This window comes from Phyllostomus discolor, chromosome 3, assembly GCF_004126475.2.
Source record: "Phyllostomus discolor isolate MPI-MPIP mPhyDis1 chromosome 3, mPhyDis1.pri.v3, whole genome shotgun sequence".
In the NCBI taxonomy this organism is placed as follows: domain Eukaryota; kingdom Metazoa; phylum Chordata; class Mammalia; order Chiroptera; family Phyllostomidae; genus Phyllostomus; species Phyllostomus discolor.
The window spans coordinates 50,484,720-50,512,462 of NC_040905.2; the positions used below are offsets into that span (position 1 = coordinate 50,484,720).

Sequence of the window (27,743 nt, forward strand, 5' to 3'; positions counted from 1 at the left end):
TTTTTCTTTTTCATAGTCAGAGGGATCTTGAGAAGTAATGTTAAATCTATGGAACAAAGAGATATATGTGTCAATAGAACAGAAGTAAGAATCTAGAAATAAATTCTTACATTTATGATCCATTGATTTTTGATAAAGGCACCAAGGCAATTTAATAGGAAAAAAAGGATAATCTTTTCAACAAATGGTGCTGGAGCAATTGGCTGGCTATAAACAAAAAGAGTAACTTAATCCTCAATGTAAGGGCTCAAATTATGAACTTCACTATGAAATAAAGGAGAAATCTTAATGCATTGGGTTGGGAACAGCATCAAAAGAAAGATCCACAAATGAAAAAATGATAAATTGGACTTCATCAAAATTGAAAACTTTTGTACTTCAAAGATCACCATCAAGAAAGTGAAAAGACAACCCATGGAGAACTAGGAAAAATATTTACAAGTCATATATTGGACAAAGGACTTCTATCTAGATTATATAAAGAACTCTTACAACTCAATAATAAGTGAACCTAGGTGGAAGATCTGAATAGATAAACAAATGGTTAAAAAGATATGAAAAGATGAGTCACTAGGGGTAACACAAATTAAAATCATAACGAGATGTTACTTCACACTAATTCGAATAGCTGTAATAAAATTGACAGAAAATAACAAGTGGCAGTAAGAACGTGGAGAAACAAGAACCTTCACACATTGCTGCTGGAGATGTAAAATAGAACATTTTATAAAATGTCCAACATGAGCTTATCATAGGATCCTGGGTACCAAGCAAGAGAAATGAAGCCTTATGTTCATGCAAAGACTCACACATGAATTTTTATAGCAGCACTATTCATAATAGCTCCAAATAAGAAACAATCCAAATGTCCATTGACAATTAAATGGATAAACAAATGTGATACAATAAAATATTATTCTGCAATAAAAAGGAATGAATGATTGATAATGCTACAATGTGAGTGAACTTCAAAAATATTATACAAAGCCAGGGTCAGCAATGTTTTTTCAGAGGGTGAGATAGTGAATATTTTAGGCTTGTGGACCATATGGTCTCTGGCAACTTCCCAGCTCTGCCCTCACACTGCTAAGGCAGCAGTGCACAATATGTAAGTGGTTGTGTCCAATAAAACTTTATTTACAAAAACAGGCAGCAGGTAGTTTGAAGACTCCTGTGCAAAGTGAAAAAGCCAGATGTAAGAGAGCCAACACAGTATGATTCCATTTTTATGTAATGTCTAGAAAAAGCAAATCTGTAAAGACGCAAACAGACCCATGATTGCCTGGCATGGGGTTGGGAGCAGGGGAATGACTGCAGGTTGGCACTGGGGTTATTTTGGAGATGAGGGAAATGTTCTGTGATGGGACTGTGCTTAGAGTTGCACAGTCCTATAAATTAACTACGTATTAGTGAATTCTAAACATAAAATGGGTGAGTTTTATGGTATGTGAGTTATGTCTTAATAACCTGTTAAAAATGTATGTACTTTATTTTTGTTTCTGTTCTTTTGTTGGCTTGGCCATTGTATCCCTATATTATTACTTTTATCTTCAGTGAAAAATGTATTTTATTAGTGACTCTAGTGTTCACGCTAAGAGCAGTGCTTAGAGAGTTTTATAAATGCCTTGTAACTTTGAACTCTTCCCTCTAGAGTGAAAATTGATATGAGTTAGATGGGGTCTTTTTGAACTCTTTCCCAGGGGTCTTATTATAAGGAAAATCCTAGTTAGAACTTGGAAGAAAACTTTCTAGCATCATCTAGGCCACAGTATCTGGAACCAAATGTCAAGAACTGTGGTTTTAAAGGTGGATAATAATGGAGCTTTTAATTGCATGTATTTTCTTCCTGCCTTCTTTAAAAGTTCTTATAATATCTAACTTCAACTGGAGTTGATTAATTCATCTGATGCTTAAGGAATTGTCCATGGCTTTTGAAGTATGTGTTATGCAATGAAGAGAGCATTGGTGCATGTCAGTTGTCCACTGTGATCATTGCATCTTCGTCACGTGGCCAGTCTCAGGTGGCCCAGGGACTCAGGTCAAATTATGTCTTGGGGTCATTGCCAAATTGCCTCCACTGTATCTTACAAGAGACTAAGTTAGTAAAGTGTAGAACTAATAGCATTTCTGGTACAAAGGCAAGCTCCCATAGAACTAAACATTACCTTTCTGGTGACAGAATTGCTCTGCCAATTTGGTTTTATTTTTCTCATCGGAGAGCATTTCCTAGGTTGTGGTGTGAGAGAAAACAGTCCTTTTCTCTGGGACGATGTTAGGGAATAAGCTCTAATGAATGACCTCACTGTATGATCAGGATGCTATTAAATCCTCACTCTTAGACCTCAGTGTAAGAGCTGGGTCTTAGAATCTGCAGGAGCCAGAGGCAAAAATGTGTCACCTCAGGAGGATGTGCTGTTTACTGTCATAGGCTTTTAGGATGTTGGCCGAGCTTACTGAACATTAGACAGCTGGAGAGGACCTTTTAGACAAAATATTGTTTTATCCCTACTGTAGCCTGTTCACCTTGTATGCAAAGATTCCTATGGATGAATTGTGTGTAAATGATTTGATACTTTAGATCCTTGTAGTGAAAATATTAATGAATTTTACTGGCACCAATGAACTCACTGCCCACATGTTAGTCCTATATGCATTACTATCTTTTCTTTAAATTATTTCATTAGTCAGCCTTTTACTCTGAATTTATAGAAACATCTTTTGCAGTGGTTTGGTTTTCATTAAAATGAGAGCTCAGGTTTTGCTGGGCAAACATAGACAGAGGCAGGCTTTTTAAAACTCTCACAGGCTCACTGTCTTCTCAACATGGGATAAGAGGGAGTACTTCACCCAGGACTGTCCTCAGGGTGAGAGAGAAGCTTCTGTGTGAAGTCTCCTTACCTCTACTAAAGTTCCTTTGTTCATTCGTTCCTTCCTTCCTCGTTCCCTCCCTTTTTCCCTTTCTCCCTTAGTGGAGGACAGAGGTGGGAGGCAGTTGTGATCAGTATGAGTATTTACAAAGAAATTGTGCAGGCTTATTAGAAGGCAGGCTTCAGCACAGCAAAACTGGAGAACCTTCAGGTGCAGTGTCTCTGAGTGTGGGGCATGCTCTTTGAACTTTCTCAGGAGCTGTCTCCCTCATTGGCCTCTGACATTTGATGGGAAAGGTAGCTCCTTATTTCTAATTGCAATTTTGAGCATCATGGGCTAATTCCTGGACATTTGGCACCAGGCACTTGCTCTCTGCTATCTATGAAAGCTTGGCCATGGGAACACATTAGCTATTTTCCTTGGGAAGAGATTTATTACGGGGACTTGGGTGTAGGCTTGAGGCTGGGCTTCCAGGAATCACCTCTGAGATACCATGTAGAACGGACCCACTGGGTGGCTGCTGCCTCGGCTGTCCTTGGATGGAGAGCAAGTAGAAGATGGTTGCAGAAAATGCTGCCCTAAGAAGACATCTGCTTCCCTGCCTCTATGGGCAGGACACTGCGAGGTCATGGCCATGCTTGCCAGCAGAAATGGCTGCTGCAGTAGCAATGGCCTTTATCTCCATTCCACCTTCCAGGCCCCAAGCAGATACTCTAATTTGCATTCAGAACCTGAATTGCAGGAGAATCTGAGAAATGCTTTTTAGTTTTTGAACCCTCCAGCTCAGTGTACAGAAAGGAACCTCTCCCCATCTTAGTCTGCTACATATAATCAGTCCTGTTTATAAAAGAAAATGTGCATTTTAACCATTTCAGTTTAATACAGATATGAGTATATTGGAAGAATGTGCAGAAATGAAACAGTCAGATAGGCACACAAGGTGCTGTTACAAAACTAAATGCATCTCAGTTGACCCCCAAACTCACTAGTTTAAAATATCTTTATTTTAAATTACACAAAGCAAATTTCATGCAGTATGTGGTCTAGGTACAAAAGAAACATGCAATTAAATGGCTCACGTGGGACCCCAGTTTCTGTGCGTATGAGTGTACATCCAGTCCTGTGCTTAGATTACAGGCTGCCTTTTTTTTCCAACCTGGGGAAAGTGTAGATGTTATGTGTGTCCCAGCTACAGTGTGATCGGAGAGCTGTGCTGGCCAACTGCACCAGGAGGTGTTTGCTTATTCCAGAATTCTCCTAAAATGGGAAGCTGGAACCTATGACTGCTTTGGCTGCATCTGCAGTTGATGTGAATAGTGCCTGGGGACATTGTGTAGTACAAAAACTCTGCTACTCCATGAGGTTATTTAGGGGGTTAAATAAGCTAGTATGTGTAAAGTGCTTAGTAGAGCACCTGCATCTAATAAATATTATGTAAGCGATCGCTGTTATATCATTGTTATTTTCTATAAAATTTGAGGATAGCTCGACTTACAAGATTGTAAGTTGTTGTAAATTGTTGTAAAGGCTAAATGAGTTTAGTCCCTGGAAAAAGTAAGCACTGAATGAATATTAGCTATAAATAATAACAATTATAATGTTTTAACTCTTAGAATGATGCTTTCACTGTAGTATATTTCCTCAGCCTTTTAACCCAGAGACCCCCCGCCTCTGAAGAGTAAGCCGGAGTTGCTGGCTTGAACATGGGAGAGGCACACAAGGCCATCTTCACTTCTCCGAGACAGAGCATTTCCTCGGCACCCTGCTCGTTACTCCACAGGCTCAGTGTACTTGACAGTCTTTCAGTAGAACCTCAAGTCCAAGAAGTTAGTTTACTTTCGGAAAATTATTTTTCTAACCAACATGACTTCATACCACACTGTGTGAATTAAGGTCTCTGCCCTTAAATTTGGGCAAACTTTGATGAAGGAAAGAAGTCAACCTTCATAAAGGTTAGGAATTGATATGGTACATAAATTCATATTTATATTAACCAAATACTTTGTCTCAGTTCGGTAGAAAACAATTTTGCTTAAGTATCTGGTAGACTGTTGGATCATTTCTAGACTATTGAATCATTTCTTGGGAAATTAAATAGAAAAAGGTTTCAGAATTTGTGGTTTTAAAAAAAGACTTTCTCTAGCAACCCCAATGAATAGTGACAGTAACACAGTCTTAGGGAATGGAATTCTTGGGAGCTTCTGGTACCTTCTGGCAGTTGCACATCAGTTAGTAGGTGTTGGCTTGATCAGCAAAACATGGATTCTTGAGGGAAGAAAGATGAAATCCTATGTGGGAACAAAGTCCTTTGTAGGTGACATGAAGGTGCCTGAGTAAGGACGGAAAATAACTCTGAAGCTCTGAAACACATCTTAAGAATTGCTAGTAGGCTACTTGAAAGTTTCAACATTGACCATTGAGCAGCCATCTTATGTTGAAGTGATACAAAGAGACTTTGTCTGAAATGTTTTGCGGAGACACATTAAAACAGGCGGAGCCGATCCCCAGCCAGGGCGGAGGGGGCCCAAAGGATGGGGCCCCATGTGCAGGGTGTTTTCCTAGGACTGAAGCTTCCACAAGTGTGTACAAGCCCCTCTTCTCAGTGCCCAGTTACTGAGCTGAATGTACTTTCACAATACCTCAAGTCTTGTGGTTGCAGACCTTGAGGAGGGCAGGACAGGAGGAGAAGTGTGGTAAATTCCAAGGAAGGGAGGTCCAGGAACCTCCTGACACAGGGAATACCAAAGTCTTCCAACACATAGAACCAGTCTGTGTTGGTATGTTTATCCACAAATGATAAAGTGAATAAACAATCTTGGATTTTAAAAAGTAAAAGCAATTGAACAGACTGACTCAGTCCCCACTGTGTGTAAGATCCTTTGTGCGAAGGGAGATGTAAACCAAACCCAGTGTTTTAGGCCTGTAGCGTGGGACTTCAGGGTAGGGCCCAATTCTTCTGATACTTGAATTGCAATAATTTGAGAACTGCTTCCCCCATCATGCTTCCAATATGTATCATCATTGGAAAGCCCATCTTTCAAAGAATTCCTTGGAAGCGCATCCAAGGATTCCCAGGGCTGTTTCCGCTGCCCTCGCTAGCCTGCTCTTGCTCCTCTAGGCCAGATGTCACGTCCTAACTATATCAAACCTCACGTGCTGGTCCTCAGTGCCTCTGCTGCTAATGCACAGCTTTGGCCAACCCACAAAAATGCCCCTTTGAAGCCTGCTCTCATAATAGCCGCCCCTGGGACTGGTGCAGATCTCTGCTAACTTGACTAGACCACTGGATTCCACTTTCCCTATGCCCTGGGGCTTACTCTGGGGAACCAATGCAGACTCCCCTTTGCTTCTGGTGATTTGACTCTTAACAGCCCCCACTGTTTTTTCCTACAGTCTGCTGATCTTGTCTATGCCACACGGGTCCACTTGATGCATCCCAGCGTCACTGAAACTTAAAGAAAAGACATTGGGTTGTGGTCTGTTTGCACTTGGGGGCCTTATGGAAACTCATGGTTGCAATCAGATGTATGGAACTGGTGTTGCCCAACCACCCCAAGGAGCACCCAGGACCACTGGGCAAAGTGACACTTCATTTCGTCCTGACGAGAGCTCTTGCTTGCTTACAAATATACTCTAAGGATTCCTCGAGTATGATAAGCAAGAAAGACACAGCCTCCACTGTCACCTGTGAGGGAATGGCAGTGTTGAGGAAAGGCCCTTGTAAGGGAGGGATCCACGGAGACTGAGGTGCCAGAGGAGAGGTGGGGAAAGGACAGGGGCAGGTGATGGATGACACCAGGGAAACGAGGGTATCAGACCCGCAGTGGAAGACCTGAGCTCTGTCTAAGGAGACACTGAGGGAGGGACTTCAGAGGCATCTAGAGAAGCACCTCTTGTTGCCAAAGAGGAACTGAGATTCTGTGAGATGAAGGGACTTTTCCGAGGTCATTCAGTGAGATAAGCCCCTTAAACAATCCCGTGCCCATTATTTCTTCTATCACCTTTTGCTCCTCTCTCCAGGCATGAAGGAAGAGAGGGCAGACGGAATTGCAGAGAGATTTTGAAGGGAAGGAAAGGGAAGGGAAGGGAAAAGAAAGGAAGGGGAGGGGAAGGGAGGGGAGGGGAGGGGAGGGGAGGGGAGGGAAGGGAAGGGAAGGGAAGGGAAGGGAAGGGAAGGGAAGGGAAGGGAAGGGAAGGGAAGGGAAGGGAAGGGAAGGGAAGGGAGGGAAGGGAAGGGAAGGGAAGGGAAGGGAAGGGAAGGGAAGGGAAGGGAAGGGAAGGAAGGAAGGGAAGGGAAGGAGGGGAGGGAGGGGGAAAGGGGAGGGGAAAGGGAAGGGAAGGGAAGGGAAGGGAAGGGAAGGGAAGGTGTCCCTTGATCTCCCTCATGAGGTGACTACAGTCTTCAAGTCCCAGGTGGCTGGCGAGGTGTGCTGAGAGTGAAGGAACGGGGTGGTCCCGGCAGTGTGCACTGCGTTGCCACCCTGTGCTGTTATCAACCCTCTGAGTTGTTTGACCTTGGCCTCAGAAGATGAGGGGATGGATCCCAAGCTGTTGGTGCAAGGAACCAGGGGCCAGTCACTGATTAGCCAGCACTGTTAATTTCCTGGAGTAGAGTTATACAGCGAGCTGCTCAGAGTCAGTCTGAAATCCTGGGGGGTCTCTAAACTCACACTTCAGTACACAATTAGATGTCAGGGATATTCTCCTCACTGCACTTCCTGTAAGTTTCAAAGCAGGTACAGGATTTAAAATGAAAGGCTACAGAGCAGCCGAGGACGTGAATACTTGTGCTCTGACCCTCCACCTCTCTGCTGCTGGCCTCTGGGGCATGGGAAGAAAAGCAGAAGCCAGCCCACGAGTTCTGACGGTGTGACCAGAGGGAGACACAGGGTGTGGAGCGCCCCACACAGGAACTGAACGGGGACGGGGAGGGGCCCTTGTCCAGAGAGACCCCCACAATCGGGCTGCTTGGACTCACCTAAGACCTCAGATCCCGACTCTCTGCCTCTGTCATCAAAGGGCCTTTTCCCTCCCACTGTGTCTGCATCCGAATTCCCCTCTTCTTATAACCACATTTTTATAACAAATCATTGGATTTAGGGCCCACCCTAATCCAGTTTGACATCTTACCTTGATTACATTTGCAAAGACTCTGTTTCCCAATAAAGAAACATTGACAGACAGGTCAGAGGACCTGAATTTGGGGGGACACTGTTCATCTCAGTGCAGACCTCCACACCGGGTCTGTCAATAAGCCTTACCCCTCTGTCTCCAACAATTCCTATCGCTCCTGCCACAACCTTTGTCCACACCTGCCTGACCTGGGTCAGCTGGGTCACTTTCTCGTGTCTGGCCTGCTTTTGCCCCATCTAGTCTGCATACACTAGACAGCCAGAATATCCTTTCCAAACGCAAATCAGATTCCACGTGCAGGTTCGCGTGCACAAAGCCCTGTGGTGGCTCCACCGCACCAGAGAATAAAGTCCAGCTCTTTAGAGCTTCCGGGTTATTGAACACATGAAGATCTGGGGAGAGTGGTGAGCCCAGAGGGGACGTGGAAACTCCGTACGTACCCTCTCCCCACCCCTTGCCCTATGCATCTCTTCCATTTGGCTGTTCCTTTTATAATAAACCAGCGATATAGAACAAACAAAGAAAGAAAAATCACCCAGCTCTTTAACTTGGCTTTTAAGATACTTGGTGATCTTGTCATGGTGTAACTTCAGCTCCTTTCTCCTGCCCCCAGATTGGCTGGGCTCTAGCCACACTGGGCTGTTTTCTGCCCCTCGATCATGCTGAGCTGTCTCAGGGCCTTTTCATTCCTGTGCTTCTGGAACACTGTTCCCCCCGGCCTTCAGATAACCACCTCCTTTTCAACATTCGAGTCCCAACTCCAGGGTCCCCTACCTGGAAAGGACTTCTGCACTCCAGTCTAGTGAATGTGCTCTCTCTCTCGTGAGCCTATTTACCATTCACTTAGCTCTTTCCAGTATCTGAATTGACCTTATTTATTTGTGTAGAGATATTTATAGCACTGATGTTATACATTATAATTTGTATCCCCCAGTAGAAGGCCGGTTCCTGGGAGCTGCTAATTAATTTTCCTTGCCTACAGCTGTACCCCAGCTCCTACAAAATTATTGGCACAAAGATGCTTAATAAATATTTTGTGTCTACAAAAATTCTGTGTTTTGTGGCTTCTACCATTCCTCCCAAGGTTCATTTTATTTTTTAATAGTGAAATCTACCATTTTTATATGTTAAAAGTGCTTTGGATACATTCTAATGTGTTAACAATTGAGAGGGAGCAAGCCGCCTGTCTTCATATCCTCTCCCCAACCATGTCTAAAATTCTCTGCTTTAGTTTCTGCAAAATACCTCAAATAATTCTGTGTTCATCCCCCCACCTCCAGCACCTGAATACACAGGTTTCTAGCCGGTTTCTTTCTTTCTTGTCTCAGCAATTTTCTCGAAAAGTCCTTTAAACTTGCTTACTCTGTACTTTCCTTCTCATCAACTCCTCAAATGTCCCTTCTGCTTTGCCAGAGTCACCGCCGCCCTGCGTGCTGGCCGTGCGTTCTTGTCACATGTCTGCCCCAGCGTCAGACCTGATGACAGCCGCGGTGCAAGGGCTGAAATTACACAGCAGTCAGTCGGCGCGACTTGCACTCCCTGCGAACAGCCTCTCGGGTGTGTGTTTCAGTGGGAGGAGCCTGGATTTTAGAATTGAATAATCTGGACGTCAATCCTGGCTCTGCTTCTACTTTCTGTGACCTTAGGTGGCTGTTGAGCTTTTATGAACCTGCTTTCTCATCTGCAAAAGCAAAAACTATGTTTTATGGAGTTGTGAGAAGTAAAAGAAGAAATGCACAAACTTGCATTTTGAACTCAGCATAAAATCACTCATTTAGAATCCAAGCAGAGATCTGAGGACACTCTGCGGGGAGGGCATCCTGCCGAGCCGAGCGGAGCGGTCAGCCTGGTAGGTCCTCCTGAGTCATGTTTTTGATGAGAGGACAGAGAGGGTGTGGGCATGTCTGACATTGTGTGCTGTGGAACCATAGCCCATGAGGCCCGACTCCCCACTTGCTTAGCACCCTGAGCAAAGCACCTGAGCCCTCAAAAATCCTGTCCTCACCTGTGGGGTGGAGCCAGGCTGCCCGCCTCTACTGTGGGCTGATTCCACAAAACAAGACATACACGCTGGGCTCCGCCCCTGAGAGGCAGGGCCCTCTGTTCTGCCAGCTCCAAACCCATGGCTGCCTTTCTCCATCCAGAAACTGCGGACGGAGTTCATAGACCCAGGGAATTTCAGAGGGCATCGAGGAGTCCTGACTGAGAGTCTCTGTCACGTACATGTTAGTGGCCCCTTAGCAAGGACGACATGTAATTCCTGGTTTAGATCCCTTCCCATTGCCCCAGCTCCCTCAGGATAAAGTCAGAAATCCATAGCAGGACACACAGGCCCTGTTAGACCTCTGACCCCACAGGAAGCGGCAGTTCCAGGAATGAGCAGTGTCTGTCCCTCACCACCCCCACCTGGGCATACTCGGCAGGGGGTCCCGCCAGGACCTGCGGACTCTTCCTCATCCTTTAGGGCCCAGACTCCTTTCTGTCCAAGACTTCCCTGTGCTCGGTGGTCCCAGTGCTGATGTTCTGCACAAGATGACAAACAGGACAGTCACTTCAGGGAGCATTGACTCCTAACCACCTGCTCTGGCAAGTTTGCAGGCAAAGCTCCCCCTCAGCCCACAAATCAACTGCACTGTGTTCCCACAGCCTTTCTTCTTGGACCCGCCTTACTGTCTTCTTTGGGGCCCATACCTGGCCTGATGACACAGGTTCCCACGTTGCTGTTGGGCTCATGGCCACCCAGCTAAGGATTATATTTGCTGGCTGCTCTTTCAAACACATGTGGCCATAGAAAGAAATGCCAGCCATGGCAGGTACCCAGGTTTCCTTCCTGTGCTCTTTGCCTTGGCTGCCTGTCTCTCAAGCAGCATCTGTCCTGAGGTCCGCCTCTGCTGCAAGTCTTTGCTCAGACGCCTTGTCCTCAACAGCAGGCTTTAAAGTCGAAAGCTCCCTCCCAGCCCCCCAGGTCCCTGGCTCTCTTCTCGTGCTCTGTGTTTTTTCCCCATCACTCTTCTCAGTGTGCTACAGGGTTTATTCCTGCGTTACTGTTCTCTCCTGCTCCCAAATGTGACCCCCATGAGGAGTGGGGTTCACGTCTTTTTTTCCAATGACAGAGATTTGGCACTGAGAACACACTTGCTGTAGAAATGACTTAGGGGAATGCCCACTAAGGTTGCCACGCTGCCCGTGAGAAGTCAGTCACAGCCAAGTTATCTGTACTCTCCTCGTGGTGGTGCTTCTGGTGTGGCTGGTAAATTTAGCAGGTTGGAAATCCTCGACTTATTCTTCCAGGACCCCCACCTGCTCTAATCTTTTTTGAGACACCTAATCACTCTAAGTCCAGCCCACACGTGGGTGTATGTGAAACAGAAACATTCATTTCTTCCACCAGTATGGGCTCTCCTGCGGGCTCACGCTGTGTTAATGCTGCTCTCCATTCTGTCCCCAGCCCTGCAACCACCAGCCCTCCCCTCAAAGCTACAATGTGCAGCTGGTGGGCCTCTGCCAGGGTGGCTCCAGGGTGGACTTCTGTTTATCTCTGCAAGTTTATCTTCACTTGATCTTTACAACAGTTCTTTGCTTGACCAAACTTTAGTCAGGTTTTTGAACCTTTTCCTAGGCCCATCTGTGTATTTCCTTGTAAAATCCAGTTTTAGTAAGAACCCTGCTGAGTTAGTTTAATGTCCCCCCTCCGATATCTGATCAGATCCCTCATCCCCCCCCTCCCCACATATCCGACCAACTGCCTGTCCTCTGCAAGAACACTGGTAGGTCGGGTCAATCAGAACCCCCAACCCCTGGAGTTTCCTCAGTGATCTTTCATCACTAACCCCACTTGCTCCTGTGCTGTGACTTCCCAGGTGCCCACCGTGTGTTCAGCATGGAATCTACCTCCCGGCTAGTGTAAAACCCCACTCTGGGGTCCAGGACCTATTGGGATGGTCGTGGATGGAGTCTGCCTTATCACCTGTTAAAAAAAAAAAGAAAGAAACTAAGCAGCACTTTTTAAAATCCATGAGAATGATTCAGCTGACAGTTACTGATTTACTTGAAAGGTGAAAGAGAAGGAAAGATACCGATTTTGCCATTCTTTGTGTATTTTTCATCACAAATGATGGACCTGCTCCATCTTTTCCTCTCTCTAGAAGGATGTGTTTTTTCATTTTCTTACAATTAGTGACACAGAGAAAAAACCCAGGTTGGCCTGTGTTAGAAGAACTTAAAAATGGAAGAATAAGAACACACTTACAAGAAGGTTTTTTTAAAAAGCAAAAGCAATACAGTATTTGTTTATAGCTCATTAGCATCATCAGGGCTCCTATGCAATATTTGTTCATTACATCATTTGAAGAATAAAATGAAAATTTCCTTCTTTTCTCTATTTTTCAACTTTCTTGCCTCCCTCCACATTACTTTATCATACGCTGCTTGTGGTAGATTTCAAATACGCAGTCTTCATGGTAGTATGGCAAAAGAATGACCTTAATTCAGATGCTTACATAGCATCTGAAGACACTTTCAGATCTTTCCCATAGGAGGAGATGCAATTGTTAAGAAAAATACCTACTGAGTGCCTGTGTGCAAAGCTCAAGGGTCTACAGAGAAGTTTGAGCTAAAATCTCACCAAGGAGTGTACAGTTTACTGAGAGAGGCGGCACATGTGCTGATTTTTTTCAGGGATACAATGCCTTGTTCGGTGTGTGGGAGAAGGACCATGAAGTTAAAGCTCATTCTTGAATTTATCAACACATGTTGGTGCTTACCACTTTCCCAGATGGCTTTGTTGCCCAAATGAGCCAGTTTGACCAGTGCCTACAACTAAGAAAGAACAAACATAAATTTGACAGAGAGGAATCTTGTGACAGTATTCTTTTTTTTTTAGTTTTAATTTTATAAGGAGTTTGAGTTTTTTGAGATATAGATATGAATTTTTTCCAAATCATTATTTTTTTCCTTTAATTGTTGTTCAAGTGTGACAGTATTCTTGAAGTGTGGTGTTGGTGAGATAAACTCTCCTGGTACATGTAGAGTTTGGTCGTGCTGTCATACCTGCTGAGTGAACGGTATTTAAAGCCCCACAGAGGTTTGCCATCTGTTATTCCAAAGATGGCACAGCCGCTCCGTGGAGGCCAGTCTGTGGTTCTAGGACCAAATGGCTTCTGCTTGGATATCGCCACCGGTTAGCTGTGTAGTTCATGTTTGAATTCAGAAATCAGTATTGGCCAAGCAGCCCCCAACTTCGATGGGTGCTTACAGTAAGGAGGGAATCTAGAAAGTTGTGGGAAATTGTGGTGCTGAACCCATAACTTTAAAGACTGAAAAATGGGGAGACGGTCCTGTCTGATCAGGAGCATGGATCTCCATGCTCTCTCACGCCAAGACAGCCATGGCAGCTGAGCACACGAGAGCCCAGTTAAGGCAACTTCGATTCGTGAGTTAGCAGCAGCCCCTTTTATAAAGCTTGATGTATCGGGACTTGCTGCAGGTGTGTCCTTCAGATAGGTGGTTCGTGTGTCTGGTTGAATTGTAGGTGGTTTAAATAGAGGTGAGAGAGTGTTTCTCTCTAGGATCAAAGACCTCTATTGTTGATCAAAGAGTGAGAGAGGTCCTTCAGGAAGGAAAGGAAGAGGTTGATATCTATCAAATATTTACTGTTTCACATATCACTATGATAACTAACATGTCAGAAGTATATTGTGAGGGCCACCGGGCCAAGGGGATGATGGGTGGGATGAAGGCAGCTTTGGATGAGAAACATATTTATATATTTTATAGTAAATATATTTCTTATTTACAACCTTATGTGGCAACACTATTCCCCTCTTTTTAAGAGTGAGGAAACTGAGCCACAGAGAGGTTAAGTAATTTGCCCTGAATTTTACTTCTGGTTCATCCTTGAGTCACATCAGGGGTGGCCTGCCCCGTGAAGGGTGTGGTGGGAGGTGAGTCTTTGGAGTTTTCCTTCCCTGGTGCTTGGTGCTCCTACAGCACTGGAAAGGCTGGTCCTTCCGGAGCTGACCCTTCTGTTGTGCTCCGGCCGTCTTCACCACCAGCTGTGGGCCGTTGAGGCTGTGCTGAGTGGGCATTGTTGAAGGTCGCTTAAGTGAGTACCTGGTCAACTTCGAAGGGAATTTTTGAGCAGTGCCAGTGGCAGAAAGTGACGAGTTCCAAACAGCAAAGAGATGTTTGTGAACTTACCAAGCTACATCCACATTTAAAAAGTTCTACATTAAAAAATGTGGTTTTCCCTGGCTGGTGTGGCTCAGTGGATTGAGTGCTGGGCAGCGAACCAAAGGGTCGCCAGTTCAATTCCCAGCCAGGACACATACTTGGTTTATAGACCAGCTCCCAGGCTGGGGGTACACAAGAGGCAACCACATATTGATTCTCCCTTTCTTTCTTCCTCCTTCCCCCTTTCTCTAAAATCAATAAATACATATTTCTTAAAAAGTGTGGTTATTAGCAACAGTTACAAAGAACATCCGAGCAATGCCATCGCACCCTAACCTAAATGGTAATAGAGGTTGGGATTTGAACTTATGAAACTTTTGGAGAATTTACAAAGAAAACACTTATGTGGCCTTCTTCTGTGTGATGCTAAATAATCTGGAGAGCAGAAGAAAGTTCCCTGCCTTTCTTGCCTGTCTTTCAAAATAAGCTCCCCTCTCTGCCCACGCCTGACACAGACTCAAGGGACAGTGTTGGTATATGATTCTTTTCTAAAGTATTTTAAAGGCATAGATGGCTCTCTTGAAAACTGCTTTTTTCTTTTGCCATTTTACTTTGATTTTTGTCTCCTTCTCACCCCACCTCCTATCTTTTCTGTTCTTGTCTCACTGACTAAGCCGTCTTTTCAGTTATCCATGTGGGCAGGGAGCTGCTCATCCGCTTTGTCAGTATTTTAAGAGCTTTGGACACCCTCCCCAAAAGGCTGTCTCATTGTCTCCCAGCTCTCACTCCAGTTCAGGCCTTTCCTCTAATTCAATTCATTAATATACCTTCCCATTTCCCATGCTCTTCATCTGCCTGTCTTTTTTGGATAACATATATATTCTCGTCAGTTGCTTCACAGATATCTTTTCCTTAGAGTTCTGCCATTTCTGAGTGTTCAGGTGTGGTTTTCACTTATCTCTCTGGCTTGGAATTCTTTGTGAGTCTTGAGCCTGACAATTCGTGTCTTTCATCGAGTCTGAAAACCCTTTTCCTCTGTTGCCTCTCCCTGACGTTGTGTCTCTCCCCCTGACACATTACTAGACGAGTGCTGTAAATTCTGATTCTTTACCACCGGTCTCTACCCCTCTTTTCTGTTTTCATCTCTATTTGTACTGCAGGTGAATAGTTTTCTCAGAACTATTTTTCATATCTCTTTCTAGTTTTCTCTTTCTTTATTCAGCTGCCTCTAGCCTGCGTTTATCTATCAGTTGGGTTTTAAATTTTAACTTGTCTATTTTTCAACAATAATTGAAATAATAATAATTTATTAGTTGAAAGGAGTTTTATATGGCTCTCATAAACTTTGACTTTTAAAATGTTTTTATTCTGCCCTGGCTGGCATAGCTCAGTGGATTGAGCGTGGGCTCCGAACCAAAGTGTCACAGGTTCGATTCCCAGTCAGGGTACATGCCTGGGTTGCAGGCCATGACCCCCAGCAACTGTACATTGATGTCTCTCTCTCTCTCTCTCTCTCTCTCTCCCTCCCTTCCCTCTCTAAAAATAAATAAATAAAATCTTTAAAAATGTTTTTATTCTTTCCTCACATTTTCAATTCCCACTTTATTATATCTGTAGTCTTTGTAAATATTCTAATTTTGGTTTTCTTAATTCCAGTACCTGAAATTCTTGGTAGTAGTGGTAGAGGAGGTGGAAAGTTCCTGATTCCTGTGTCTGCTGATCCTTGTTCACGGTGGAGGGATTGCGTGTTGTGTAGTGAAGAGTGAGTGGAGTGAGGAAACTCACGGTGGAGTGTGAGTTTCTCTTCAGGGGCTTTCTCGGTGGTAACCCAGTAAAGGCTGAGGGTGAGCATGTGTCCCTCTGGAGAGCTTTTGTGTGTGCTTTTGTCGGGGGCCCTGTGGCTGTCGCCGGCCTGGGCTACTTTCTATTTTAACTTCTCAGCTGGAGGGGCAGACCACACGAGCCTTGTTCAATCTGAGCTTCAAATCTGCTTGAGGGGGGCCGGGGGTTAGCAGGCTCAGGGAGGCTGTTTCCAGCCCCACTGAGATCTAGGCAGAGGCAGACAAGTTTCTTAACCGTCTCCTTGAGTAGGTTGGAGAATTTTTGTTGCTAGCCCACTCTCTTATAAAGCAGATGATCTTTTGAGGGTTCCAGCTGTATGTGGGAGTCTCAGATTCCACGCCCTCATCTGCATTTCATGAAGGCCCTGGGGCTTCCTCTGCTGATCCATGTGGGTATTAAAATTTAAGCCTTGTGTTACCAGCATGAGTTTCTGCCCCCTTCTCAGGGCAGCCGGCATCCGTTCACTCAGTGCTGACTTTCTGATGTCTCTGTGTCTTTGAATCTGGAAAAGTTCTTGTTTTCTTGAAAACTTAGCTATGTATTTTAAAAAATGTATTTATTATATTTTACTCAGATTTGCAGATTTATGCATTTATGTATGTATTTATTTATTTATCTCCTCACTGAGGACATGTTTAGTGATTTCAGAGTGAGGGGAAGTAAGGGAGAGAGACAGAGGAAAAAACATCAATACGAAAGGGAAACATCAGTTGGTTGCCTCTCGTGGGCACCCTGAGCAGGGACTGAATGCCTAAGCCACACTGGCCAGGACCAGATTTTCAAAGGTTTTGACAGCAAAATATTTTTTTCAAGATCTCTAGGTTGCCAAGAACACATTATCATCATCATTTTTCCACAGTGTCCACTGGCTGGTGGAAGATATCTGTCTATATTCAAAGAAGAGTATGGAGATGGGGATTCTGCCCTTTAGACACTCATAGATTTTTTTCTAACTCATTCATAAACTCTGAAAACCTGTTCATTCAGTCTTTCACTCAAGTGTCCTTATACCCATATTATATTCAATAAGTACTTAGTAAGTTTCTGTTATCCAGGCTTTCACTCATTTGTTGAACAAATATACATTGTGTACAGAACACGCTGCATGCCAGACGTGCTCATACTAGGCAAAGGCATACCTGATCCCTGTCTCCGTGGAGGACAAAAATATTAACCAGATAATCACATAGATAAATGTAAAATTGCAAATGTGTCAGAAAGTAAATGCGTGTGATGCAGTGAGGTGTGTAATAGGGGATTTGTTTGAGTCAGGCAAAGATGGGCTTATTTGGGGAGCTGAAATAGGAAGCAGGAGTGGCTCTCACGGAGAACGGGTTTGAGGAGGCCAGGGTGGCAGTGGAGACCAGTGGGAGGGCTGCTGCAGGAGACCAGGGGAGAGTTGCCGGTAGCTCGGTGCCAGCTTTGGCTTCGTAGATAGGAAGACATGGACAGATTTGAGGTTTATTCAGCAGGTAAAATCAGCACAGAGATGGGCCAAGAACGATTCTTAAGTTTCAGGCTTATTGAACCCGATGGCTGGTGGTGTTCCCCTACTGAGATAAGAAACACTGGAGGAAGACAAGGTTCAGTGGAAAGGCCATGAGTTTTTCTTTTAGATGTAGCACATTTGAGGTGTTTGGAACATCTAAGAGGAAAATGTCAGGAGGAATTTGGACATATGGACCGGAGCTTGGAGAAGAAATCTGGGATATAAGTATGTCTGTAATTTGCTTGTAGGTGACCATTAGGTGAGATTTCTATGGAGATGTGATAGATGTCTCTTGGCTGTGGGACACAGAGTTAATGGCAGCTGTATGAGTGGTGAGATGGGATGAGAAGCTTGGAGGTGGAGATGAGGAAATGGAATTGGTGTGCGCAGACAATATTTGAGAAGTTTGCCAGTGAAGTTACATAAGGCTTGACTTAATTTTTAAAGGATATCTATAGCTAATTAATTGTGGTTAATTATGAATGGAAGTCAGACTCTTTCAAAATAGCAGAAAAATATTAAAATGGTTTCCTGGTAGTGAAAACAGAGCTAGAATGGAGACATAGACTGGCACAGAGAGGATTCAGAAGCCGTTGAACCAATACTGAATTGTGGTGATAGGTAATATATGTTGAGCTCTTACTATTGCTTCAGGTACCATTCAGAAGCTTAGCATGTATTAAATAGCTTGATCTCCACAACAACTCTATGGGGTAGGGATGCTTTTTATCTCTTGCAGGACATGAAGAAGCTGGTCACCAGAGAGGTGACAAAACTTGTGTGGTAGGAGAACAAAGATTCAGCCCAGACAGGCTGTCTGTGGAGGTCATGTTCTGAATCACTGTGCAATACTACTTCTTGATATATGGGTGCACAGTGAATCATTTGTATCATCTCAAAGCCAAGATATGGCATCATCCATCCATTTACCTGTATTGTAAATGTTGTTGGTTATATAGCACTTTGGCACAAAAACGATGAACTAATGGTGACTCAAATACTTGTTAAAACTGCTTCTCAGCTTTATATGATAGAGCAAGACAGGTGTAAATGGAAGTGTCATTAGACCAGCTTTAGCTTTAATCAGTGACCTTTAATAAATATGCACATTGTTCAGCTGTGCCTGTAACTCTCTCTGTGTTGGACTGACTTCTGAGGGTACATAGGTAAGCAAGCAGAGTACCCAGCAGTCTGAAGCCACTTGCAACCCTGTCAAATGTGTCATTTGTGACTTTCGTTAACCAATGTCCTAAAATAAGTAACATTTTCCAGGTCCCTGGGGACTGGCTTTAACTAGAGCATGCTTGTGTTTCTTTTCCTCCTAAGGATTTAACAACACCGACAGAATATGCGACAAAGAGTTTATTATCCGTAGAACGGCCACCAATCGAGTACTGAATGTCCTCCGTCACTGGGTCTCAAAGCACGCACAGGTAATTCAGTGGCCTCATTAATTATTTTCAAGAATTTTTTAAAAATCAAGATTCTAAGTCATTACAGATGTCCAATGCTTCCTGATTCTTTGGTGTTAGAGTTTAAAACCTTGACATTGGAATGTAGGAAGGGAAGAAATAAGAGACACACATGCAGATCAGAGCAAACACATGCATATTGTCAAAGCCTGCTGTTTCAGGTCTACAAATGGCACGACCTGTGGGTGCTAAAGGCACTGCAGTGCCTCTGTACTGCTGCGCCCCCTCAGGACCACTGTTTGCAGGGGCCTCTCTGTAAGTGGAGTTGTGCCAGCTGCAGTGGTGTCCACTAGAGGTAAACAGTAGGTGTTCCCTGGAGGTAAACAGCAGGTGCTCCTTGGAGGTAAATAGCAGGTAGCCCTGGATGTAAACAGCAGGTGCTCCCTGGATATAAACAGCAAGTGCTCCCTGGAGGTAAACAGTAGGTGCTCCTTGCAGGTAAATAGCAGGTGCCCCTGGAGGTAAATAGCAGGTAGCCCTGGATGTAAACAGCAGGTGCTCCCTGGAGGTAAATAGTAGATGCTCTCTGGAGGTAAACAGCAGGTGCTCCTTGGAGGTAAGCAATACCCAGGTACCAGACACTGGTATCTGGTCAGAAAGTGTTTTCTCAGCCTGATTCAGGAAATACGTTTTCCTCATGGTCTTTCAGGCTCTGGCTCCTATATTCTGTTTTGAAATTGGGTCACAGTGACAGGACACCAACTTGTTACCTGTTTGTGTGTTTTCAGTGCAAGCTTGTAAGATTTATACCCATTTCATAAAATAAAGCAGGGTCCCCCTTTGCCTCACTGGGCCAAGACATACATTGTGCTTTTCTCACCCACCGCCGAACAATGGGGTTGGGGGGGCTCCTGGACAGTGGCTGGCCAGCACCCCATAAGGAGAATTTTGAAGAGAGAGAGAGAGAGAAGGGGGTCCCGAACGGATCAGAACATGGGAAACATATAAAATGTGAATTAGCTAATGAGTAGAGAAAGAAAAAAGGTAAGGAGTTCCAGGTGGTACCTCATCATATTCTCAGAGGCTTTCACAGGTGGGCTGTACGGTCCCTGCTGGGATCTCACCTCTGATGGTAGGTCCATCGCATAGAACCACATGAGGGCCAGGCTGCTGAAATCCCTGATGCAAAAGAATTCACTAAGTGGGGACAGTTGGACTTGGGCCTTATCACCAGTAGCCCATACAAATTCTTAAATATCATTAAAATTAAACCAACAATAATAGCATATAAAATGTAAATGGATGTAAAATTTTTATTTTACACCACTTAAATAAAAATTAATCCTAGGTGACTCAAATCCTGAGAACCATCCTTAGCTCACTGAAAATGCATAGTCTCTCTTCTTCATGATCTCAGTGGGCTTCTTATAAATCTTTTTGCCCATTGCAGATAACACATGATAATGAGGATTTTCCTATATGTGACCATCCATCCCATTCCTCTGTGTGTGTGTCTCAGAGTCTTGAACTCAGTGATTTCAGAAGTGCCAAGTCGCTGAGTAGACAAGGCTGAGTAGATAGATGCTGCTTACTTCTCTCCCCCTTCTCAGCTTGGCCTATGCAACTCCATGCCAGGACTCACACAGCCACAGGACAAATCAAAGCTCTGGGTTGCCTGGCCTCGGCTCCCCTCCTTTCTTCCAGCTCTTCTCGCAAAAAACCCTAACCATCTTTCCCTAGCAGTCTCACTTCCCTTCTCTCAATCCCCAGTGTCCTCTTTTTCTAATGATCTCAAATAGGAATGCCTCACAAGTCACATATAACTCTTACAATAGCTAGAAAAGTATAATGCGCTGGGGCTATTTTATTTTTGGTAAGGAGAATTCATAGTTGGGAGGAGATTGGTGTACTGAACCCCTCACTTGTAATAGATTTGCAGTGTGTTACCCTGATTTGATAGCTGCTTTGTATATACATACATACACATATATCCATCCATACATGCATGCATATAAGGCAATGTTAGGTGAATAGCACCAAGTCATTGGAATAGAAAATGGATTCGTGAGAAAACAAAAAGTTTCTTTATTCAAATTGTATCTGGTGGCCTTCAGTTCTAACTCAGAAAAACACCCTCAGTGTTAGAGTCAGCTGTCCATGGGACAGTGGAGATACTTTGCAGGCTGTTACTTCAGATGTGCTCGTATGTGGGAAGACACTTCTTCATTTCCATGTAGGGGGATCACACTGGGAATTGCAGCTTCTCAGATACCCACTCTATCTGGGGCATATGTGGATGGACCAAATTGCTCAGGTATTCAGTCTTTTCTCCTGACATGATTATTGTATAAAACTTAGACCCTCAGGTGCCAAAGGACACTCTTACCATTCACTCATTTGTCTCTCACCTCCTCTGCCTGTGCAAGTGGACCGGGGGGTCTGTGCTTGGTTTCCAGTTGTCCTGGTCTAACCTCATCATGTGTACCCGTCACCTCCCTCCCCCTGGTGAGCTGTCTGCCACCCTCTCTTCAGAACCACGTGATGTGCAGGATGGATGTACATTTCTTTTGCTGGCCTCAGTGTCCAGGTTCCCTTCTTCCACTTGCTGACTTGCTTCAGGGTTCCACGGAGTGCAGTTTGAGCAAGTCAAGGAAGCCTCTTGGTAATGGGTTGGTTCAGCAGTTCGAATTCAGAGAGAGGGTTTCAGCTCATGGTCCTGGAGGCCACACCGTGTGCCCTCTGCCTCCTCTCACTGTGGGCGCAGCCTGAACCTGTGAGTTCAGAGGACGTGTGAGCATGACCCCTGGCTTGATGGGCCCCAAGCAAGCTGACCAGTATGGTGCTCTGAGAAAGAGTAACAACAGCTTCATCCAAGTTCCTCTGAAGGTATTTACTGCCTTAGAGCCAATGTCTAGCTACGAGGTGAGACTGCTGGTCCAAAAACCTGGGCTGTAGTCAGACTCTGCTGATTAACCCGCCTCACCTCGGTTGTCTTTCGTTTTCATGTCACGGAAATGAAGGGCTTGCACAAGAAGATGTTTCATTATCGGGGTCACTCTGTGCCAGTCGAGTTCACATAAGGAAGAATGTAGCACTATTGTGGCATCCTGATTATTTTGAACTGGTAGCTTTAAAAAAAAGAGTAGGAGCTTGTACTCATTTCAAAAATACAACCCAACATAGTAAGGAATGCATTTTCCCCCACATGGAAGACTAACCAGAGACACCACTTCAATTTGCAGAAAACAGAAAAGCCATAACGAAGCAACAAGGCGAAGATTCGTCCCCAATAATTAGAGAAGCGAGTCTGCCACAAAGGATTAGATGTCATGTATTCGCTTCTCGTTTCTTTCCAAAGGTGACTGGTATTGGCAGGTGCTACTCTGGACTTAATTCAGGAGAAATAGAAAGTTGCAGAGGCACAGGTGCTGGTTCTCTAGAGAAATAAATTTCCTTAGATGTCATGCTCAACTCCCCCACTCCAATGCGGTGTTAGAATGCCATTTATTTTTCTAGAACCTTCTAGCCTTTCCTTTAGTATAAATTACTTGGTAAAGTAAGAATGTTTCATTTTTCTTCTGATTCTAAAATGTTGCGCCTGTTAATATAGTCTGCCTTCATTTCTCCTCACTTTGTCGGACTTTTTTCACTCACTGTTGTTACCTTTCATGTTGAAGGTGAAGCCGCAAGGCCGAGTGGGGTTTCACCTGTGCGCCTTACCTACGGATTAGCAAGAGCTGCAGGCCAGAGCTGGGGGCCGAGTCTTTCTTCCGGCTCTGCCACTGTGTCCTCCCTGGCACGCTGAGCTGGCCCCCTGGCCTCTCTGGGTGTTCATTTCTTCTTCTGAAAATGAGAACAATCATTCCCCTCTTCCCTCCCCTCAAAGATGTGGTGGGAGTTAAAGGCTATGTTGAATTAAAAAGCATGAAAGGCATGAAGTACGACATAGGTATGCGGGACTAAATCCTCTCCAGCTTCCGCACTCCACCTCCCCGCACGCAGCCCCCAGGCCCCTTGCAGGCAGGGCCTGTCGAGTCACTCATCTTTGCTTCTCCTTTCACGGGGTTCTGCAGTGTGGGGCACCTGGGCACAGGTATCAAACTGGGCTGACATTTTAATGTTGCTGTTGTTCGTTCTCTCCGGGACGTCATTTTCTAGCCTTTAAAGTTGCCAAGTCAGCCAACACAGGGACCACAACCACACATGGGCCAGAAACCAGGGCTCCGTGTGCAGAGCATCGAATCCAAGTCAAAGACATGTTTTTATAGTCCGCACACCCTTCTCGAGTGACTCCTGCTGGGAGGCTTTCTGAGTCATCCGCACAATTCCAGTTGCCAAGGCGTCTGCAGGTTCCAGAGCTGCTGAGCCTGTACCATAAGCAGGTGCTCCCGTGACTGCTCTTACCTCCCAGGCACAGACACATTGGGGAGGGACTCGGGCTGGCTGCAGACCGTTCAGATCCGTGCTCCAGCCTCTGTCCAAGGCCTCGTAGGTGTCATCTCCAGCAAGTTTGCTTTTCCTGACTTATCTGATGGACCAGCCAACTCCGAGAAGACAGTCTGCCCACTTACTTGAGGAATCTTACAGGCCAGGGACTGGCACTGACACAGGGACCTGCGGCTGTGTCTGCAGGTCACGACCCCCTCCCTCTGACCCGGGACACCGTCTGAATGACACGTGCCTGAGAACAAAACGATTGCTCGTCTTCTTAATTGTGGGCTAACGGGGATATTTTTAAAGGCTGAGATCAGACAAAAATGACCTACTTACATAAAAATCTCCTTCCCAAAGGAGTTTGTAGAGGGAAGATTGCAGCCCCCCTTTCTGTCCTGTCACTTCCTTCAGTCAGTCCCTGATAAGGACTGATCTCTGGAGCGTGCTGACACTGGGGTGGACGTAAACACCAGCAAAGCGCAAGCAACCTCTGACCTCGTGGAGCTTCCAACCGCTGGGAAAAGATGCCCACTCCCAGGCATGGTACCTCGTGTAATTGCTGTGTGGCAGGCAGTGCCTCTGCTTCCCATCGTCTCAGACCTGAAGGCACAGGACCAAAAGCCTACGCATCTTTAAGGGAGTTGCTAGGCCACTAAGCAAGACCAATAAGGGCCCATGGAACCGACGCTGTCAGCAATTGTGATTGCCCGGCTGTGGGGGAGGCAGGAGAGCCCGATGAGAGGGTGGTTTCCAGAGGGAGTTGCCTGTGTGAGTCCCCTGCCTGCTGGGGGAAGCATGGGAGATCTTCCTTTTCACATCAAGCCTCGTGCGAGAAGCTTCAAGGAAACTGCCCCTCCCCCATGTAAAGGTGAAGGGGCTTGCTGGGCAACGTGGAGAAAGGTGGGTTGTTGGGAGTGAGTGCCATTCCTTCGTGTTTCTGTGAGACAGGTGGTTCCGTGGGGAGTCCGGTCTGGGTGGCCCTGGGTGCTGCCCAGTGTGACTGCCTGGAAGGGTGATGTGACCCATCAGAGAGAGGCTGGGTGAAGGAGACCACTGGCAGCCCAGGACCTGGGGTGTTGGAAGTGACCCACTGGAGCCCAGACATTCCCTGAGTCAGGGCACCTAGCCTTAAGTCTCTGGCAGAGAGAGCTCCCTAAACTCCCAAGGGTCCCGTAAGAGGACGAGCTAGTCACTGTCCACCTGCCACATTCAGAGGGATCAGGGCCAGCTCCACCTGCACTGACATATCACGTCGGGCTCTGTCCTTCCCTGGGGCCCAAGACGGGAGGGCAGAGGTGACAAACGCAAGTGGAGAGGAGACACTGGAGGGAGAAGAAGGGGCCCCTGTGTGGGCTTCCCGGCCTAAGCGGCGCAGGCTGGGGCAGGAGGGGAGCGTCTGCTTCTGGACCAACCTGGAGTCTTGATTGGCATGTTCGACTGGACGTTTTGGTTGAGGAAAAGATTGTTCTAGTAACCAAAAGGTTCTGGGAGGCTTTGGTGCCTGCCCAAAACTCTCTGCAGAAGGGGAAAGGATGGCTTCTGGAGCAGTTTGATGGAACCAATGAGAAGTAGTCCCTCAGCTTCATGATTCCATCCCTGTTTATGACACAGGAAGCGGAGGTTCCCCTGGGGGGGGGGGGCAGTTCCACAGAGCATCTTAGATAAAGCAGTCCTCGTGCTTCCCATCCCCTTCGGTCCTCTGGCATGGTGAGGGAGAACCGGTTAGCTGATGATGAAGAACTCCTGAGTTTACACTTCAGTTGGCATGCTCTGTTGTGTTTTACTGAGGTATTACATGCTTCATATAAAGGGCATCGAACTTGTGTGTAGCTCAGTGAACTTCTACCTGCACACACCCCTGTACAGCTACCGCCCTGATCGAGACGGGGGGACTGTGAGCATCTCAGAGGCCTCTCCCTGTCGGTCCCCCTCTTCCTGGGCATGGCCCACTTTTTGATTAGTTTTGATTTTGTTCTTATTGACAGTATGTACTCTTTATATATTCGTCATGGAAACCTTTATCTCCCAATTACATTCACTCCCCCCGGTTTGTTCTTTTACATTGTATATGGTGCATTTGGCACATACACACTTTTTCCATTTATAGGAGTGTTTTATCTATACTTTTCATATAAACACATACACACACTCACAGTTTTCTTGTTAAAATATGTATTCCATAACACTTCCTGAACACAACAAATAAACTTTGGGGTATAAGACAAGAATTAGCAGCTCTCTTACCCCGTCTCCATAGCCCCTCAGAGCAGCTGAAGTTTTTACACCCCAGAAACCCTGGTTGGAGCTGATCTCGCCAGTCCGTCCCTGTAGCGTAGGTCGTGGAGTGGAGGGGCCTTCAGAAGCCGGTCGGGAAGGCGGTCAGTGGGGCAATGCGGAAGAGCATGGGCTTCAGGGTCAAAGTTACCTGGATTGGAATCCTGCTTTGCCATTTATTAGCTGTGCGGCTGAGCAAAATAGTAAGCCCCTCCAGGTCCCCACTTCTTCTTCTATATGAGTGGGGAGATTATCCCTCATTCCTTCCAGTGGTTGTGAGAATTACGTAAAGTAATACCTCTTAGAGTAACCGTTCTGGGTCGACGCCCACAGCACTGTGGACGGCTTTTCTCAGGAGAGCCTTACACAGGTGGGATCCAGTAGAAAGCCAGGCCTTCTGGCAGGTAGATGTTGTTGGCGCTATTTTACCCAAGAAGCGTTTGAGTCTCAGGGAGGTTCAGTCAGCACTGCTCAGCGAACTCTTCACAGCGCTGGAAATAACCTGTATCTCCATTGTCCAGTTCCATAGCCTCTAGCCACATGGAGCCTTGAAATGTAGCTAGCATGGCTGAAAACCTGAAGTTTTAATGTTATTTAATTTAATTAAATTTAAATAGCCACCTGTGACTAGTGGCTACAGTGTAACGATGCAGGCCCAGACCGCTCAGAAGCGTAGCTTTGAGCCCGGCCCGGCTCTCTGAGGTCCAACCCAGAATCCCAGCTCTCTCCTGCAAGGCCCCGTCCTCTGAACAGGAGCCTGGGGGGTGGTCTCCACGGCGGCCTCAGCGATTAGCCTGCCGAGAGGGGTACATCTGTACTGGGTTTATGTAGACAAAAGCAAAACCTTTGTGTGACCCTGGTGTTGGGATTATAAATCTCAGAGGGGATGATAGGTTTTTCCCAGTAAGGGAAGGTACCAATGAGTGCCCTCATGCCTGGCTCAGACCCCGCAGCCCCAGGTCAGCAGCGCAGTGGGAACAGGCCCCAGGGCAAGCTGAGGTGGGCAGGACGGCAGTGTGGCCCGTCCTGAGTGTGTGTGTCAGCATCTCAGGGGTCAGGGCGCCCTGAAGTGACAGTGAATGAAGTTCATCTCTTCCGTTCGTTATTTGGACAGATAACAGGGGCCTTTTTAAATTTTTTAAAAATGTTTTGGTATTGCTTAGAAAAATGCAAAATCCAGCCTGGAATTGAAGCGCAAAGTTCAGATTTATTTTTTGTTCCAAAACTGAAAGGGAAATGGGGCCAGGATGAGCCCGGTACAGACTTTTGCTGTGGGCAGGAGAATGAAATGTGTCAGAAAGAACCAGCCCTCCCAGCAGGCAGCTCCTGTTGCCTCCACTGTTGGCTCTGGGCCAGCTTCCAGCTCTGCCCCATCCTCGGGCTCCGCCCCTGCTCGTCTGCACCCACTCCCGACAGTCTGCGGGCAGGGACTCCCTCCTCCATCCTCGATGCCCAGTCCCTGCTCTTGAGTTGTGGATCTTGTAGACTTGCAAGGCTGTCTTCAGAGTTTGGGTGCCTGATCTCTGAGCTCTTGGCAGGAGACAGGATGCCTCCCTGGGCTGCCGCGCTCTGTCGCGTGTGGGTGTGTCCTGTTCTCATGCTCCTGAACTTGAGCTAAGTGCCTGGGACTTGACAGACCCCCCTCCCCCAAGTCTCCACCACTGCTGGATGACATGTCCCAGAGCCCACCCCCAGGGGCCCTGAGTCAGTGGCACTGAGCTAGGAAGAGGAGCTTTGGGTCCCCTAGACCTGACCTCCGAGCCAGCCTGTGGTCTGAGATGGTCTGAGTTGTGAGATGCAGCGCATGGGGTTTCATGAGGAACTGGAAAACCTAACCCCCCACTTAGCAGGCAGTTTCCTCTGTGAGAATGCACCGTGAAGGACTCCTGGTGTTTTAAGGACATTTTTAACAAATACTTTATCACTTACTATGTGTCAGGCACTGTTCTAAGTGGTTTTCAAATATTAAGTCATTAACTCCTCACTCCAGCCTTTGGAGGGGAGGACAGTAGGCACTGTTACTGTTCCTGTCCCTGCATCACGGTGGGGAACTGAAGATGACAGGGAGAGCCCGGGGTCGCACGCAGGCCACTGGCCGCCCAGCTCGTGCTCCTGAGCCC

General features: G+C 46.0%; 1 protein-coding gene across 6 annotated transcripts in view; it reads left to right on the plus strand.

The window, feature by feature from the left end:
* Positions 1-27,743, plus strand: part of RASGRF2 (Ras protein specific guanine nucleotide releasing factor 2) — a 192,888-nt gene that overhangs the window by 136,049 nt on the left and 29,096 nt on the right. For all 6 annotated transcript variants that reach the window (XM_036020479.1, XM_028532107.2, XM_036020482.1 and 3 more), the window contains one exon: positions 18,830-18,936. In XM_036020479.1, the coding sequence (XP_035876372.1) occupies positions 18,830-18,936 (107 nt within the window). The remainder of the gene's footprint in view (positions 1-18,829; positions 18,937-27,743) is intronic.